The sequence below is a fragment of the Channa argus genome, chromosome 15, assembly GCF_033026475.1.
Source record: "Channa argus isolate prfri chromosome 15, Channa argus male v1.0, whole genome shotgun sequence".
Classification (NCBI taxonomy): domain Eukaryota; kingdom Metazoa; phylum Chordata; class Actinopteri; order Anabantiformes; family Channidae; genus Channa; species Channa argus.
In genome coordinates, this window is record NC_090211.1 from 8132377 (window position 1) to 8150075 (window position 17699).

The 17699-nt window shown below is 42.3% G+C and overlaps 1 protein-coding gene across 12 annotated transcripts in view; it reads right to left on the reverse strand.

The window, feature by feature from the left end:
* Positions 1-17699, reverse strand: part of arhgap23a (Rho GTPase activating protein 23a) — a 57469-nt gene that overhangs the window by 15138 nt on the left and 24632 nt on the right. For 4 of the 12 annotated variants that reach the window (XM_067476001.1, XM_067475997.1, XM_067475995.1 and 1 more), the window contains exons 1-7: positions 15323-16469; positions 8799-9002; positions 6742-6766; positions 6262-6354; positions 5224-5302; positions 4460-4520; positions 1350-2958 (exon numbers count right to left, since the gene is read on the reverse strand). In XM_067476001.1, coding sequence (XP_067332102.1) covers positions 1350-2958; positions 4460-4520; positions 5224-5302; positions 6262-6354; positions 6742-6766; positions 8799-9002; positions 15323-15559 — 2308 coding nt within the window. In that variant the 5' untranslated portion in view covers positions 15560-16469. Of the gene's footprint in view, positions 1-1349; positions 2959-3619; positions 3813-4459; positions 4521-5223; positions 5303-6261; positions 6355-6741; positions 6767-8798; positions 9003-12970; positions 13034-15322; positions 16471-17699 lie in introns of those variants that run through there. The other 8 variants (XM_067476003.1, XM_067475996.1, XM_067476002.1 and 5 more) reach the window with 6 other exon arrangements.

Sequence of the window (17699 nt, forward strand, 5' to 3'; positions counted from 1 at the left end):
AAACGTGTCCCAGCCTGCAGCTCTGACGGGTTTCGTTTAATTCAGGTGAAGGTAGGAGGCAAGAATGTGCTGTGACAGACAGACTGAGAGACACGCAGAGAAATGTCTACTGTTTTGCTGATCTACTGGATTTTATCTCTTTAAATTTCTTACTCGGGCTGAGCACAGCTTGGCTCAAATATCGACGGTCATTGCAAGTTGGCTTCCAGGTCAGCTGATTTGAATCTATTCGACATTATTACAATCAGTGCTTGTTTGCCTATGGTTTGACTTGATGTCTGGCATCCATGTCGAGTAAAATCAATACAAAGTCTGAAGACCCTATTTACTTTGAGTCCTTTTAGAACTAGCAACAAGCTAGAAAATAACTAGTTATTTCTGATCCAAACATATGCAGTCCAGGACTGTACATATTCATACAAATAATCTAACGTGGACACAATTGAGCATGTGCAGAGGCTATAAAAGGTTTTTCATTTCATCTGATAATCAATCAAACTTGTACACAAATTAAAATGCGAATTAAGAGGATTTTTTTCTGCTTAGTTAACTTAAAATCAATCATATATTTATGTTCTTAGATGTATTTTAAAGGCAAAGTTTCATATTTTTTAGTTGTAGAAAGGCACAGTCAGGTATGTCTGCCGATTTTATAAAATAAACCCCTTAGTTTTGTGAATTATGTTACTTCCTTTTGTAAGTCTGTTAAAATCTAAAATTTTAGAGATGAAAAAATGTAAAATATACTGTATCTTACTTCATTGATGTGAAGATGAATGTACAGGCTCATAATGTGTGACAGGATTTACATTTACAGTAAATCTCTAGCTCTACCCTGCCCAAACACAAACAAAAACACACACATTCAGCAAGTCAGACTCCACCTCATTTCATCAGCACAGTGAGCTGGCCATAGAGACTGGAGGCAGGTAGCACGACTAGTAAACTACCACCAAAATATGATTAATACTGTCTGTCAGACTGTGGGAAGCATCAGTATTACCCAACACACACATTCAGACAGTCAAAAACACACCAACAAATTCTCAATGAGAGAATAAAGCCTGGAACCTGAATGTAATCACAAGAAATGGAAACAAACACACACGTAAATGTCCACACACACACAAGCACACACACACACACACACACACACACTTACATTCCCCAAAACATAATCCTGTCCAAATTATAGCTTTGTATTTCCTCTCACTTAAGCCATCAAATAAACACTCAATGTGCACTACACTATCTAATGGACACAATAAAATCACAAGGTCAGTCAAAAGATTTGTGGGAGCATTACAGTAGAAGAAAGGCAGGATTAAATTCAGAAGCTCCTTGCTTACCTATGAATGGGATGGAGGCAAGAGAGTCATCCTCTATGGGGAGTGGGGCAAGGTTGCCGTTTGGTTTGCGTGGGACAATGTCTCCTATGGAACCAGAAGCAGGGGCTGAGTCCTGGGGATCAGGAGAAATAACAGAGGGTTCAAACCCATCCACAGGCAAGGCGTAGTGAGGATGGCGCATGCCAAAAGCATTTCGACGACCAGTGGGAGGTTTCTGCCTCAGGACCACTTCCTGGGTCTGTGCCACTACCTCTGCCTGCCCCTCCAGTGTCCCTCGTTCCCTCTCGTGGTTTGTTGGCCTGTATGCTCTGTCCTGGGATTCAGAAGTAGCGGAAGCATGGGGAGATGCTGCAGATGTGGTGAGGGATACTGTGCCTTCTGGAGGGCTGGTTTTAGGTGTTGGGTTCCAGTTCAAGTGTGGGCCAGAGTATGAAGGGTCCCTGAAAGAGTGGGCTTGCTGCATGATACGTCCCGTTTTGCGGTAAAAAGAGGGGCTGTAGCTGCGATAGCCCACTGGCTGGTCATCCATGCTCTGCCCAGGGGGAAGGCGCCGGCTCTGAGGTGCAGTCTGCTGTGTCTGGGGCTGGGACTGGACCTGGCTGTTTTTTTGTGGGTGGTGTTTAGAAAGTGACTGTCGGGAAGTTGGTGGAGCTTTTGTTGCACCGTAATGGCCCCCTTGTCTCGGATAGGCGTCAGTCCGGGGAGCCTGCTGGAGCCACGACGGCCTTTCAGACCGAGGCGAGACCAGTCCAGCTGTTGCTCGGTCCAGCATCTCTAATGAACAGCCATGGCGATCGTACTGGGCCAGCAAGTTTTCAGAGCGAGTTCTAGTGTAGTTCGATTCAGGACGGCTCCTACCCGGGCCCTCCTCCCAGTCTTCATATGACCAGTAGGGCTCCCCGTGGGGTCCTGGTCCCGACTGCTGAAGTAAAAGCAAAGTGTCCTGGGAGGCACTGTGTGGCCAGCCACCTGTACGCTGCTGCTGCCTCCGAGTTTCACTGAGGCGGTCCTGAGAGTAGCTACGGTGGCGCGTTTGCATACTGCGTCCTGAACGGTCAGGTAGTTGGCTGTAGTACCAGTTGGACAGGGCTTGCTGGCAGCGGTCACTGCGGTTGTGGCTGAGCTGGGGCATGGGGGGACTGCGTGGCTGACTGCGTGGCTGAGCCTGTGTGGAGCTGGGATTGTGGTGGTTGGGGTAGTGGACTTGTAGTGGGCTAGACAAGGGGCCTCCTGATGAGGAAGATGAAGAGTACGAACGCCCCCTGGTCTGGCCCTGAGGCTGCTGAGTGGTCATACCGTACTGGATCTCCTCTGTGCGATGGGCTGGGCTGCTGTGACCCACACCACCTGGTTCTCCTGCTCGACCTTCCTGCCAGCTGGCAGGGCTGCCCACAGCTGAGCGGTTGTCCAGGGGTGAAGATGGACTGGAAGAGCTGGGCCAGCGACTCCAGTTATCCAGCAGGTTCTGGCCCATGGGGGCAGAGGGAGGACCTGCTGCAGAAGAGGTGGTCTTGGTCCGTGGGTAACAGAGGGGAGGTGGGGGTGGAAGGCTTTCAGCTCCCCCCGAATAGGGTTCGTTTCCTGTCAGGTAGGCATCTTGGGAATATGCCTGTGGGTGGAAAGAGAAATAGGAGATACATGGGACATGATGTGATAGGAAGAAAGCTTCACGTACAACAACGTTCAATCAAAATGTGATCCTACTGTACACAGGTTGACAACAAGGCAGTTTCATGCCACTGTACATTACACAATAACTCTCTCAGCTCAACCCATTTGCTACAGTTTGTCCCCTGGGTCTCAGCTCTCAACACAAAGGTATGCCAGCTAGCTCCAGAAAACTGCATGAAGTGCCTTTAACAAAAGCCACAACACTGCACAGCAGCCAGTCACAAATACATATGTATTTGGCTGTTTCTCTTTACACATACCCAATACATACACACTGCACTGCTTTAAGAGAACCTATTACAAATACAAGTTCATATTCATAATCATTATAATCATAAATGATAATTAACTTATCATTTAACATTTAAAATACTGCTACCTACTTTGACTTCTTTACACCAGGAAAACAAAAACAAACTGGACAACAAACCCTCTGGCACTCTTGTAACAGAGTAAAGTTAAACAGGTTTGAAACTTTACAAATGTATGTAGGCGTCCACCATGATCCCAAACCTTTCCTCAGCCTTCGTGCTAAGCATGTAGCCACCAAAAACAGAAATAGAGAAAAGCAGAGGACATGACAGGACACTTATCCTCACCAACACTCCTGACGTGACACTCCTCTGGCTAAAACCTGCCGTTCTTCAAATTTTACAAACTCGTTCTTTCAAGAAAGTCTGTTTTGGCTTTTTTTTACTTCTATGGGAAGTTTTCTATGTGTTGATCGTCTTGTTTTCTCCTCTCTCTGCTACTTCTAAACTCCCTCTCTCCTCTCTCTCGTTCTCTGTCTCTTACTCCACCCCGTGGGAGTGTGAAAGGAGGCGCAGCTCTGGTGATGTCATGCCAGGAATGCAGCAGATACAGGCGTAGCATAGAGAGGAGGAGTTTGAGGAAAGAAAACCGGGCTTATTATATGAAGACATGGCTGTAAATTGAAAAGCCAGTTCTTAATGTGGTAAAACTGATGTTTCTAGATGTATGTGAGGTCGCTTAAATCTGGTGAGCTGGTTTTGTGCGTTGACATTTTGCTCCAGGTTAGTGGGAGGGGGCGAGGGATGATGCATGCCTTATCATGTGAACAAGCATGGATCAACCTGTGGAGCAACAAAAATGTGTTATACAGTACTTGGACATATGAATGAGCAGGGATCAGATTTTTATTTATTTCTTTACATGAACTTTGCCGGTCAGGATACAGCTGGGTCTTAATAAGTGTGTGTTGTAATCTAAACACATAGCAGAGAGTCTCTCCGTCACTGTTCCAACTATTTTAAAAACTCTGCACATTCTGCACACATACAGTTTCAGGATACAGTTTCCTTAAGTTTCCTTATAATGACTAAATCTGTCGGTTTAGATTTCTGCATTTAAAATGCATATTATATGTAAACTAGTTTGGTGTTTTTGAGGATAAGGTACATGAAGAATCCTATACTTACACTTACCAACTGAAGCACATCTTCATCTTTTGGCATGATGGAAAGCTCCAACACACTCTCGCTAAAAAGGGAGGATGAGAAGAATAAAGATAAACACAAGACAGAGATAAAAGATAGAATGTGCAAGAAACAAAATGCCCAAGTCCAAACTCCCGAGTGTGAGGCATAATAACTTAAAAGTTATAATCAATAAGTTCTGTTTGAATCTCAATATTAATTTCTCACCCGTATACACCGGCGGGGATGTGCCATTACAGATTTACCAGATGCAAAACATACAGCCACACGTCACAATAAAATTGTTTCTGCTGTTATTTACATTTACCACAAAATCCATGTCACAAATTCCTTTGTCTTATTTCATCTTACATGAACACAACCTTCATGTGTACTCATGATACAAATCTTCAATTTGTGCAAACAAAAGCACTGGTATCTGATTGGGTATTGATACCTTTAGCTGTAGTATTTAATTGTTATTGTGAAAGAATAGCTTGGGTCGTCCATTCCTAAAACCAGCCACAGATTCTGTAGTTGATCCTCCTTTCTAAAGTCTAACAGATGACCAGTAACAATGAAGATTTTAAATAATACTGTAAAACTTAAGTTTTCCCATTATAAGAAAATTAAATATTTTACTTTGCATTGACTCAATCCCAAGTAACAAAAGCAGTTACTATTTGTATGCAAGTTAGAGCATGATTAAGTTTGGTTTAGTAAATCATCACACCAAAAGCGCACCACTGACTTCAAGTAGGTCTTACCTGTTTTGAATGAGGGCGATCACCTGCGAGTACGTCTTTCCTAGAATGCTTTCTCCATTCACTTTCACCAGCCGATCCCCTGCAGAGCACAGACATCATCATCATCTGAATGGTTGCCGTGCATTTGATAAAATACTGGTCCCTATGTTTACCTCTGACCTGTTAAGCAGGTGCAAAATCAAGCCAGACAATGAGCACAAACGTAATTCTCTGAGAGAACAAAGTAATTCAAGCAAAAATATGCAGAAAGAATGAAAACGTTGCATTCTGTGTAAAAAAACACTAAAAGTTCCAATGGTTAAGGTCCTATTTCAACCTAAACACACGAAAAATAATGTAGGCAAAACATTAATCATAACCTTTAACCTTTAATGTAACATAGATAAAAAAAGATTATTACACTATTACTTATTTTTAAGCAACCACTAACCATTGTCATCTTAGTAAAAATTAAGTTGCAAAGTTTTGCCAAGTAGTTTTTTGTAGAAATATCTACACAAAGTAGTTTTTGTTATCTGCAGCCCAGTGAAGGATGTTAGATAACTATGTGATCAAAGTGCATTCATAGTGACTTCATGCAAGCTGAAACAAATACAGAGTGTGTGTGCGTGCTTGCCTATGCTCATAATGGCATGTGACTTTCTGGATGTGGCAGCTTGTGTTTAACTGTACTGGTTTGGTTTGTCTGGTGGGAGTAGATGGCAGAAGCAGCAAGATGTGACAGGAACACTTCACTTCACTTCTGTCACATTCATGTGCACTTCAGAATTTGAGTTGTTATACCAGTGTCACTGGTATTATTATTACCAACAGAGAAGGTAAAAAAAACTAATCAGAATTTCTTGTGAAGAAAGGAAAAAGTAATTGTTCTTCCTAATAATAATAATTTGAAGGTATTCCTGTTTCAACCTCTCTCTGCATCTTTATTATCGCTGTACATCTACTCATGTCTGCACCATCACATGACCGGAGCGCTCACCAACAGATTTACAATGCAAATCAAGATGTTCTCGCTCCTGCACCATATGTTTCCCTTACCTGTGCACAAGCCTGCCTGGTGGGCTGGACCTTTTTCTCTCACATTCTTGACAAATATGGTGTCCATTGGCTCCAGTCGACCTTTCTGATACCCTTAAATAAAGGGGGGAAAAAAGAAGATAAAATGCAGAGCTCATAGAACAAACCTGCTGAATTATGAAAACAAATTCATTCTTGCCAATAAATCTTAAGATTGTTCCAGGTGTTTCAAGATTTCAACTTCCTAGTTACTGTTTTGTTGACTAGCCTGGGAAAAATATGAGCAAGTATGACAGAGGACCAATATCTTTTGAGAACATAGCTGAATTTTACATGCAGTGTTGCACTATGTCCTGTAGAGGGCACAGGAGGCTGCAGTGCAAAGGTGACAGGAGGGAATACAGCAGGTCCCAGCTCATTACATCATCTATATCTGACTGCACAAGGCTTAAATTTGTAACCTGATGAAACAGAAAAAGCAGAGAGAGAAAGAACACTTACCCTTTCCATTACCGTTCTCCTCATCCTGCAAAGGATAGAAACAGACAAAATGAATCCTCAAATTGGGATATAATTCAAATGTATTTATAATATATTTATATAACAGTTGAAATGCCTTAATAATTCAGAAGATTAGTATAATACCTCATACATGGAGTAAATCTGAAGGTTTAAACACATCCCAGTTGAAACTCTCCAGAAACCAAAGCAAAGCAATTGATGCAGATACTGATACTGGTCTGATAGTACAATGGTGAGTCGGTTGCAGGTCAACCCACGCACCTGTCTATTTGCTAAACCACTAGCCCAATGTATATCTTGGTGTCTACATATTCATCTACTCCAGATCATGGGATATCTTTATGTGTTTACATGTTTCTCCAAATGTCAGTGATTTCCCCTGGGTCTGGAGCCAAACCTACTGACACAGACCTGTCTGTTTTTATGTGTTTAATGTTAGAGTGCAGCTCCAACACAGAGACTGACTTTCAGGTTCAGCAGTCTGCAGATACACATGACGTCATGCAGCAAATACTGAAGCAAACAGAGGCATCAGTAGGGAGGATGGTGGTGGTGAGATTTGATAGCTTCAGTTTGCCTGACTATCTCCAAACACACACACACACCCACACACACGGGCATACTAAGCTGAGTGGACAGTTTGGGGGTAAGGGGCATGGTGGACTGACTGCTGCCTGGCTTTATGCTGCGCTGAGTGGGCTCATTCCAGGCTCTGCAGACAATGGTGGGGGGTTTAGAGGCAGAGAATGGATAGCTGCCGACCCCAGACTAGAGCACCAAGCTAGGGACACTCAACAACTGACCAGACCAATTCTGACCACATCTTGAACTGGAAAGGAAGATGAGGCTTCTGGATATAATATTGAAATTCCTGGGTCAACATCCGTACCCTTTGAAACACCTGGTACAGTACATATGCATACATGTGTTGTTATCTAATCATAGGACCAGGGAAAGCTCTACCAAGCTTAATTTTTGTAAGTTGTGATTTATTATCTATTATAGTGCCACAAGTGAAAACAAAAACAAGCGACAAGATTTAATGAGTAGTATCTCTCTCTCTCTCTATTTATATATATAATATATACAGAGAAAGATTCTGCTGGAGCCTTTCCTTCAGATAATGTACTTGAAAAGGCTTGACTTGCAGGACCTGCAGACACCGTGTAATGAGCTCCCAACTGGGTCACGCACCCTTTAGGCCTCTGATAATTGGACACAATGAGGGTAATTTGGGAGACATCCACGGAGTCTCTTTAGATAAGAACGGGTGGCTCTGTGGCTCCGATTGTCCAAAAACACCATGTGACCCTCAAGGCAGAGGAGACGACAACAGAACCAGGGCCAAAGGGCAGCAGTGGGCCCATTGTCCAGGGTGGCCTGGTACGGCCTGGCTGCCAGCGAGTGGTACCAGGCTAAGACAACAGATCTCATTCAATCTGTGTTCCTATCTGCAGCTGCTGGATGGTGGGGTGGTAAAATAATAATAGAGGGCTTGTTTCAGCTGGCTTACCCTACCCCAGCCTCCCTATCTCTCAATTTCACATCTGGAGCTGCTTGCCCCCACACCTCAGAGAGCTAAATGACTTGTGACACCAGAACAATCTGGAACTGAATGGGAAGGGAAACAAATTGAAGTCAACAATGTGGAGTAACAGTTCTAAAATGAGAGTATGAAGGGGCTTCTTAATAATTCAATAACAATAAAGTGCCTACATCTTTATCATCAAATCTGTCTTCTCCTTCCTTTAGAAATTTTTTCAACAGCTTTGGTTTGTTTAGTCTGCCTTCTCCAATCAGTTAGACTTGTTTTTTGCTTTTGTCTGTGTTCATTTAGCTGTGCTTAGCCTCAGTCTGCAGCAGGATTGACTGAAACCCCTTTTAAACACCAGCTAGGATAAAATGGAAACCATGTGTGTTGCAAAAATAAACAAGGACGCTGAAAGAAAAGACATAATAACAACACAAACACACTATAATTCAACACCTTTCAAAGGGCTAAATTTCAAATTAAGGGATTCTGAACCTCGTCTCACCTTGAGGTTGGTGTGCAGGGTGGACTCTGGAGGGTAAACAATGAAGTGGCGTAGTGTGAAACCGAAGCCCTGGGAGTTCTTATGGAGGACCAGTGTCCGGGGACCTTTCCAACCCACGCCCACCCCCTCCCTTCCCGGCCGGGTCGCCATCGGCGGCCGAGGGTTGTCATCGGCTGAGGAGAGACCATCCCTCCGCCCCTTAGCCTATAAAAATAAATACAAAGAGATTTAGTGCGATTCATGTAAATGATCACCAATGCTGAAATGGATCCTAAAAAAACATTGACAATCTAAAGGTTTATGGAAAATAATGCCAATGGGCAAGATTTGAAGGTAACACACTGAGAAGATTCTACATTCTACATTCTATTCTTCAGAATAACCTATAATGTTTTTCTTCATTTAGCTCACCAAATGTAAGTCTGTGTCCAGTGTGTGTTTTCAGCTATAAACTATGCTAATTATGCGTTTTCCATAATTAGCACTAACACGGGAGAAAGATCGCCATTTTCACACACTTCATGATTTCCTGGAGATGCACAAACCAACCTTTGGCTGGGTTTGAAATGAATGGCTTCCTCATTATACCCTGAATGTAGCTCATTACTTTGTGCCACTCTGGCCTCAGAATAGAGAATAGTCACCTAGTTCTGACCACACTGACATTGGTCTTATGACAGGGAGAAAAGGTCCATGAGGAATCTGAACTCTTGAGTGGGGAATAGGGGCAGATTTTCACCTGTTCTCCAAATATCTCATTCCTGCTGCTGAGTAAATAACTCCAGTGAGCTCAGCTGACAGACACATGTGAGAACTCTCACCCTCGTGCTGCCCTAATGGGCCGCCTCTGTCAGTCAAACGCAAACACCTGACCAAACAAGCAGGAGGAGTAGGAGGAGAAAGAACCATCACGTCAGCTCAGAGGTCAGGTCTGTTGTGGTTTAGAAATCTTGTGCTTCATGTTCACTATCAAACTTTTCTTAGTAAAGCTGAACTTGCCGAACTCGTCTTCCTGACTTAAAAGGAAAAGATCATAAATTTCAGCCACAGCTCAATGCTATAATTATTCTTATGTCATCTTAACCCAGTCTATCAATCTCTGAGACTCACTTCAACATACACTGTATGTTCAAGCTTACTTCACACTGTGCCTCCATTCAACACTACAGACAAATTACAACCAGGTTTGATAACATGTTTTAAATCCATTCACAGAACATTCATTGATTCTACATGCGATTATAAACTTGTGGTCTGACCGAAAAAGCTTTTGAAATATGCCAGCTTGACATACAGTAAATTGCGATGTGGTTGATGACATTTATGAATCATCTACCTTAAAAATAATAGGTTATCGAGCAAAACACTGAAATGAAAAAAAAGAAAAAGAAAAAAAAAATCAGGTTCTGAATTCATACAAGCTGCAATTCATCGAATAACACCTCAGTGGATGTAGGAGTAGAAGAACAGAACACAGTATAATAGGTGAGCATAAGGAAGGCTGCATTAGTTGTCCAAGAACATTTCTGCTTTGTTTTATTAAGACAATGTCTTAAAAGACACCTTCACTCATACTGAACCTGCTTCTTTTGGTTCTAGTTTGTGTAGAACATGTAAATTAGGGTGGTTTGATGTGCACATAATTTTGAATAACATTTCTCGAAATCTACTCATAATTCACCATAAATAAACCAGGAAATGTTTCAGGGTTGTGAGCACAAAAAGGTGTGAACATAAACCTAAATAGTTCATGAGTTGGCCTAATTCATTCTGCATATTTTTTTGTAAGAGGCGACTTGTTCTGTAATTGTGCACAATGTGCCATTGTGTTTTTGTGCAGGAAGGTGTCTCTGGATTTTTGTTAAGAGGCCAGAAGTGAACACCTCTGGGCTTAAGACTGACCCCCCAAGCTGCACACCCCACATTTCTCTTTTCGTCTTCCTTCTACACACAAACACACACTGACATGTAAAAAACCCAGACACACACTTGACCTGGCAGGCCCATATGCAGCAGCACAACAACAGGAAGTGGTAGGCTGAAGGCAGGAAGTAGGGTAGCATTGCTGGGCGGCATAACCAGACGCTGTGATAAATATAATTGTTCAGAGATCTTACTCTTCATCACGGGGGCACTTCCAATCCTTCACTCCTCTCCTTCCTTCCCTTTTCCTTCGTTTACCTCTCCTCCCTTGTACACCTTTTGTATAATGGAAATCCAGTTGTGCTGACATTTACTGCACATTTTCTTCCTCCCATCCAAGACAAAACAGACCAAAAATAACTTTAGACAAAGAGATAATAAAAAACAAACATGTTTGTTCATGCATTATGAACAAAACCAAATAATTTTCTCTACATTTTTGGCCATTTTTGCCCATTTTCCAAAGCTGTTGCATATTTATGAAACAGCTTTGGAGCTGAAGCATATATTTTACAGATTGAGATTTAAAAGCTGATCTTAAGACTGGCAGTCTAAACAATGTAAAGTAACCCCTGCTATTTTCTCAGAGGCAAGCACTGAGGCCTATTATGTAGCATGAGAGCAGCTTTGCACGTGAGGAAGGCCGAGGATTCTTCGCAGTGCCAAATGAAAATGACAAAAAGAAAGAAAGGGCTAGTTTTTTTTAAAAAAAAGGGAAATAAAAGAGCAAGAGGGTGAACGGAAAGAAATAGACGGTAAATTCCTTCGAGGGAGCGGTTTGGCTTGGACAAGTTGAGACACACATACTGTAACTGGCAGAGGAGGGAGCACAGAGAGAGTGAATGAGAGGAGAAGGATGAGGAGGACGAAGAGGAGGAGGAATATGGGCCCCAGCAAGGGACAGGCTCCAGCATGCCGGTTTCGACCACATGGCCCCTCCCGGTGGTGGAAATACCAAACCCTGTGATTACCCAAAACACACAGGGTCTGACTGGGTCTCTGAGCCAGCACCATTTCCCACTCGGCTGCTCTGGACTGTGTGGGATGTGTGTTTCTGCTTGGCCATTCGGTCGAGTCAACCATTTTCCCCTAGAGTCAGAGAAATCTTTTTACCTGTCACCTTGATACAGCCGGTTTGTCTGCTGCCACTTTTTCGTCAAAAAAAAATAAAAAATTAATAATCCAAACTCGCTGACATGCTCTGGACTCTGGACCAGGCAGTTAGACACTGACTTTAACCAACAAAGCACTTGGAAAAAAGATTTTCTGTGGCTTTCAGAAAAAACTTGCTTTTCTAAAGTTGCTTCCTATGCAGGCTTAAGATCCAGACAAGGGAAACCTCACTCTTGTTTTAGTGAGAAAATAAGACATTTGGTACGCTCTGCTCTCTTACTGGGAATTTCTACTATTTAATAATTTTTTACTATATACTATTGCCACCTGAAGATGATGTTATTAAGAAAACACATAAAATACCTCAATGGAAACAAATGAATAGGAAAATCAGCTTGAAATGCCCCACAACAGCTTCCTGCTTTAAATGGGTTGTAGAGAATACACATGTGCACAGTAGCAATCTCTGTCCTGTGGGAAATATTTGTCCTGATTGAAATTAAGGTTAGCATATTTATTAAGATGTGTTACTGAGATGACAAAAAATAAAGAGAGCAGAGGATGACAGCACCTCTGTTTTGTTAAATGTAAAAATTTAGCATTGCAAATCTCAAGCCTTTCTGGTTTTTAATAGACAGAAACATTGTAGTGCCAACATTTAAAGCTCCATCTTCTTCATCAAAAAAGAAAAAATGTCGTAAATAAATCACTAATTATAGTGATTTATTTGCAAATTACATTCAAAATAAATGGTGGGTTTGTTAGAAGTTTGTCTAAACACAGATATATGATAATGTCAGAATGGAAACTAACAACATACGTGCTAGCTAGCACACACACTCATCTTCTCAATCAATCCAGACGTAAAGCCGAATGGAGCAATGCAGTGGCTGTCGGGGAGCCCGGCTCCTGCTAAAACCCCAGCAGGGGCAGAACAATAATACTCTTTTAAACAGCTGAGAGCTGCAACATGTTTGAAAAGTGGAGCTTTACGGATGTTACAAATGCTGACAAGCCTTTAATCCTGATAGCTGTAGCTGTCTGCACCCGCAGCCTAGAGTGGAGCTGCCAAGAGGAAAGTAGAGAGCGTCAGTGATAAGTCAAAACCATCTCATCCCGATAATTCCTGGACTCACCGGCCACACGGAAGGAGTGCTCTGACACCTCTGCAGGTCTAAATGCATCCTATGTCTGGTGAATTAGATTCATGATATGTGCCCGAAAATCTTTTGTGATCTAACCGAAAAAAACACAACCTGCCTCTGACGACAGGATAAAAAAAAAAAAAAGAGCGGCACACAGAGTTCAAATATTGTACATTCCTCTGAAATTTACATAACAAACCTTCTACATGTGGACCTATGGGGGTGTATGCGTGTGCATTGGCATACACCTTTCTGTCAATATGAATATAGTTTGTGTGCTCAAAAACCTGTCCAACCCCATTGTCAGTTTAACCAGGCTGACAGGTGATGATGCAATGTCGGTTAAACAGGGTTTTCTACTTTCTACTACAAAAGGAAAACATATTGTACTCTTCTTTGACCAAGAGTGAATGAATGGTGTGGATTTCTTTCTACACGTGATGGTCATCTGTGGCTATTTTCATTCAACCCAAGGGTCAGAATAATTTCCAAGATAAGCTGCAGTTTTAGAATAACTTTTACAGTATGACTTTGTAGCTAAGTGGGCACAGGCATGTGGAGTATAGTGAGTGATAGACGTTTGTTGGAATGTGACCTGTCTCTACAGTCTGAAAGATTAAGTTCCACAAATGCTTTTCAATCTTTGATTTATTATAAGTATGGGGAAAAAAAAGGTGCTGAGAAGGATCTTGTTACGAAAAATGTTCCATTTGATCCCCTTTGCCATCTGAGGAGGCTCTGGTGCCATTTTAACCCGATGCACTTTAGTGAAATTTTAAAAATGTAAGGGTATGTTTCTAGTCATGAGGGTAGATGTGGGTAAATAAATGCAACGCTGGAAAAAAAAAAAACACCTTGTGATACAAAGATAGAAGCTGACACTATGGTCCTTTACAGACTCCTTAAATCTAATCAATATCACAGCAAACAAAATTCTGACTTTTCTGATGTAGAGAGAGAAATTGCATGGTGCAGCTTGACATCATTGGTAAGACATGGTGACAGCTCAGTGGCTCAGAGGTCAGTGTTATCTCATCTCTTCAATTGAAAAATTCTCTTTAAGGAGATACCTCTTTCAAAAAAACTGTGCACTGTTTGTTTGCCCCAGCTGTGTCCATACAACCGCTCATCCCCCCACACATGCATTCCTAATTGGGGCAAATTTCTTAACTGTGTCAGCAAGTCAGGGGGGATGGTGGCAATAAAGTCGAGGTCACTTCTTTATTTTCCCTTTTTCCTGATTGCTAACACTAAACTGAGATCAAGTGAGGAGCCAATGCCCTGAATTCCGAGGGCATTTGTGGGAGGATGGTCCCGCAACACCTCGCTAAAAGTGGCACTCAGCAGCCTCTGTCTTCATCTGTCTAGCCACTAATTAGAAACCCCCTCCAAGAAAGGAAAGGGTCAATATGCCACACATACAGCATCAGATCAGATGAAAAGACTTCAGCTGAAGGAGCAGTACAGACAAGTACGGAGTGCAATACGTCACTGAACGAATTCCACAGATACTAATCAGACTGAGGAATGTTATGAAGAGAAATCTCCCAATACAGAGAAAATCAACCAAACCACAGCTCAAAGGACAAAACGTTACAGTTGGAGGAAATCATTAAAGGGGCAATATACCCCATGTTGAGAACATTCCACTCCAATCTACCTCCACATCTAATCGAAGTGTGACAACCCGGAACGTCCCAAAAAACAGGAAGTGCCAAACAGATACAGCCTGAAGGCAACTCAACTATCAGCCTGAAACACTGAAACTTTAATGAAACTGTCAACAGCTGGTTGCTTAGAGTACAGACAGTTGGTACAGTTACATGGATTGTTTGCTGATAAGCACGAATAACATAACATAGGCACCAGTTCCTAGAGAGCTATCTGCTTAGTTATCAGTGTGTGTATTCATATTTTCAGACAACTGCAGAAATCATTGTTCAAATCATCATATTAGTGTGTGAAATGCAGGCTTATTATGTAGCATGTTTTATTTCGTTATCATGTTGGCCTAAAATTTGTATTTTTAGATCATTAATTGACTGATTGAGTGATCAAGAGAAGCAGTTTGAAATAAATGTCAATAATCACCTTTTAGTTATCACTTAAAAACCAAAACTTTTATAAGTCTTTATCCTTGTAGATAGACAAAAAAATATTATTTAGTCACATAATAACCAATGCCTACTTTAGAAATGTATAAATACTGTTCAGATTAGCTTACATGTAAAATGTTATATTTCAAATGATTCAGAATCAGTAAACTAATCATGTAACTTTGGTCAATGATGAAAAGATAAAGTCAAACATTCCATATCCTGAGGAAGGGTGACCTCTCCTTACCCTGGGCTGATGACCATTCCTGTGCCCAGCGGGCATGTCAGGTGGTGGGGATGGCAGCGATACATGCCCTGTAGCACCACGGAGTACTGCCAGCCAAATGCAGCGAGGTTCAGGGGAGCTGCAGTCCACCCCTACCGGGTTTTGGAAATTCCAGTCAGACCCGGCCGGCGCAGGGCCCGGGAGCATAGCGGCAGGCATTGAAGTGCGGAGTTTGATTAGATCCTCATTACTCAACATGGGCTGCTCACACACTCAGGTAAATAAATTAGGCTTTGGATGCAAAAATACAGACGATACAATCAAGCAAAAGTTGTTTCAGTGGAGCTTGCAAATCCTCATCGGTTTCCTCCTGTCATTCATTTATAAATCTGGACTTTCCATCTCCTGGTCCCAATCCACCGCTGTCTGTGGCAAGCCTCCAAACTTTAATTGTACACGTTCCACATCACAACCTCTCACTTCTGACCTCCAGGACACAGCTCTCTAACACACATCCACACACTCTCACAAGGGGTCATCCAAGAGGAAGCAGATGGCAGGCTCCTGAGTGTGGTGCAGAGATCAGAGGTAGGTCTGGTTTCACTACAGACACACACAGAAAGCAACTGACAGCATCCCTCCTGCCGGTGTCCGGTGTCTGCATAAAACGCTACTGTGTCCACCCCCAAAGCACACATTGCTGTGCCAGAGGGCTGGGTCCGCTGTCTCTCCTCCCTCCCACTGTCCTCTCTCTTTATCCTCTCTATAGCTTTCCTCTATTTTTCTAGAATGAAACAAATCTCTTCATCTCACTCTCATCTATATCCCAAACTCTTCTCTCTTACCAAACATGAGACATTCCATCCCTCATTAGTTCCTCCTTGTCTCTTTTGCTTTCTCTTCCTTTCTTGTTTTTGTTACTCAGTCCATATCTAAACAATCACTGACTCCCTCAACATAAACCGGTCTGACAATCCTCAGCAAACAAACATCACTACCGTACAGTAACACCGTTTGTTTGCTTAATCCAAAAAAATGGACATCAAAGACTTCCAATGTTAGGGCCCCAGAATTAGTTAATAGTCCGGATGAATCTGATCTGAGATCCAGATGAAGATAACATCCACTATAGATGTCTCTTGTCGAGTGTGTGAGGAGGAAAGCTGGTAGCCACACATGTGCTGCGTGTGTGGGAGCGTCACAAACACAGTCATAAAGCCATGATCGTGGTGCCACCTCCCCTCTAGTCAGACAAAAAAAAAAAAAAAGAAAAGAAAGAAGTGACTAATTTCCAGCAGCATGAAGAGAAAAGAAAACATTTGCCCTGCTGCTGAGCTCACTGTTTCAATCATTTTCATTTTTTGCCTAAACAGGGAAACCATAGAGAAGGGGAAGATGATAATGACAGGAGTAAAAAAGAAAAAATATAGAAAGGCAAATAACAAGCACTCTCAAAATAAATGGCTGCCTCTGTATGTCAACATGACCTCTTTATCAAACCTATACTCCCTGTATGTGTGTGTGTGTGTGTGAGTGAGAGAGAGAGAGACCCCCACACACACACGCACACACACACGCACAAACACACACACTCACTAAAGGTAACTTGCCCCCCCTTCCCCTACCCTGATTTGGTCGCCTATGCAGGGCAGCTCTCACCAAACAGACCGGTATCTGAGATAAATGTGAATGCTGAAGACAGGTGGCCATGTTGCTGCATTTCCAACACTCATTGCTGTTAACACACTGCACATCCGTTACCAGTGAGGTTAGGCAGGTTTCACCTGCCACAATGGGGCAAGTATCAACTCGACTGGAGAGACCTGTGATCCATACAGAGACTGTACCCTCTGGATATGCTGCACTTTGCCAACAGAAACACACATTGCAAGTCTGAATAGTTTGTACAGATCCATCTATGGGAATATATAACAGGCATCACAATGCAAACACCCCATACGATAAACAGTGATTCATGATTGGAGCTGCATTGGTTTGATCTGTTTGTCTATGACACAATGTTTATGCTCTACTAGTCATATCAGACCAATTAAGGCTGTTGTAAGAAACTCCCTGAGTGTGGAGCAAATGTTTTTATGGTTACAAATTCTTGCTTTAAAGTTTTTTGGTTTAGGATCTACAATTTACTTCATCCTTGGTTTAAGAGATTTATTGAGTCAGAACACACTTTCACTAAAACACATAGATCCAGACTGTTCATGTGTGAACACAAAGGCTGCTTCTACTGTGCATACACATACACACAAACACATGCCACATGTCCCACTGAGTCACAGCTGAGTATAAATACACTAGGCTATGTAATTAGGGTTCCTCATAAAGTCAGGAGCCTGTGGCTGCAGGGGGTTTCTCTTCTTTCTGTGGTTCAGACCAGAGC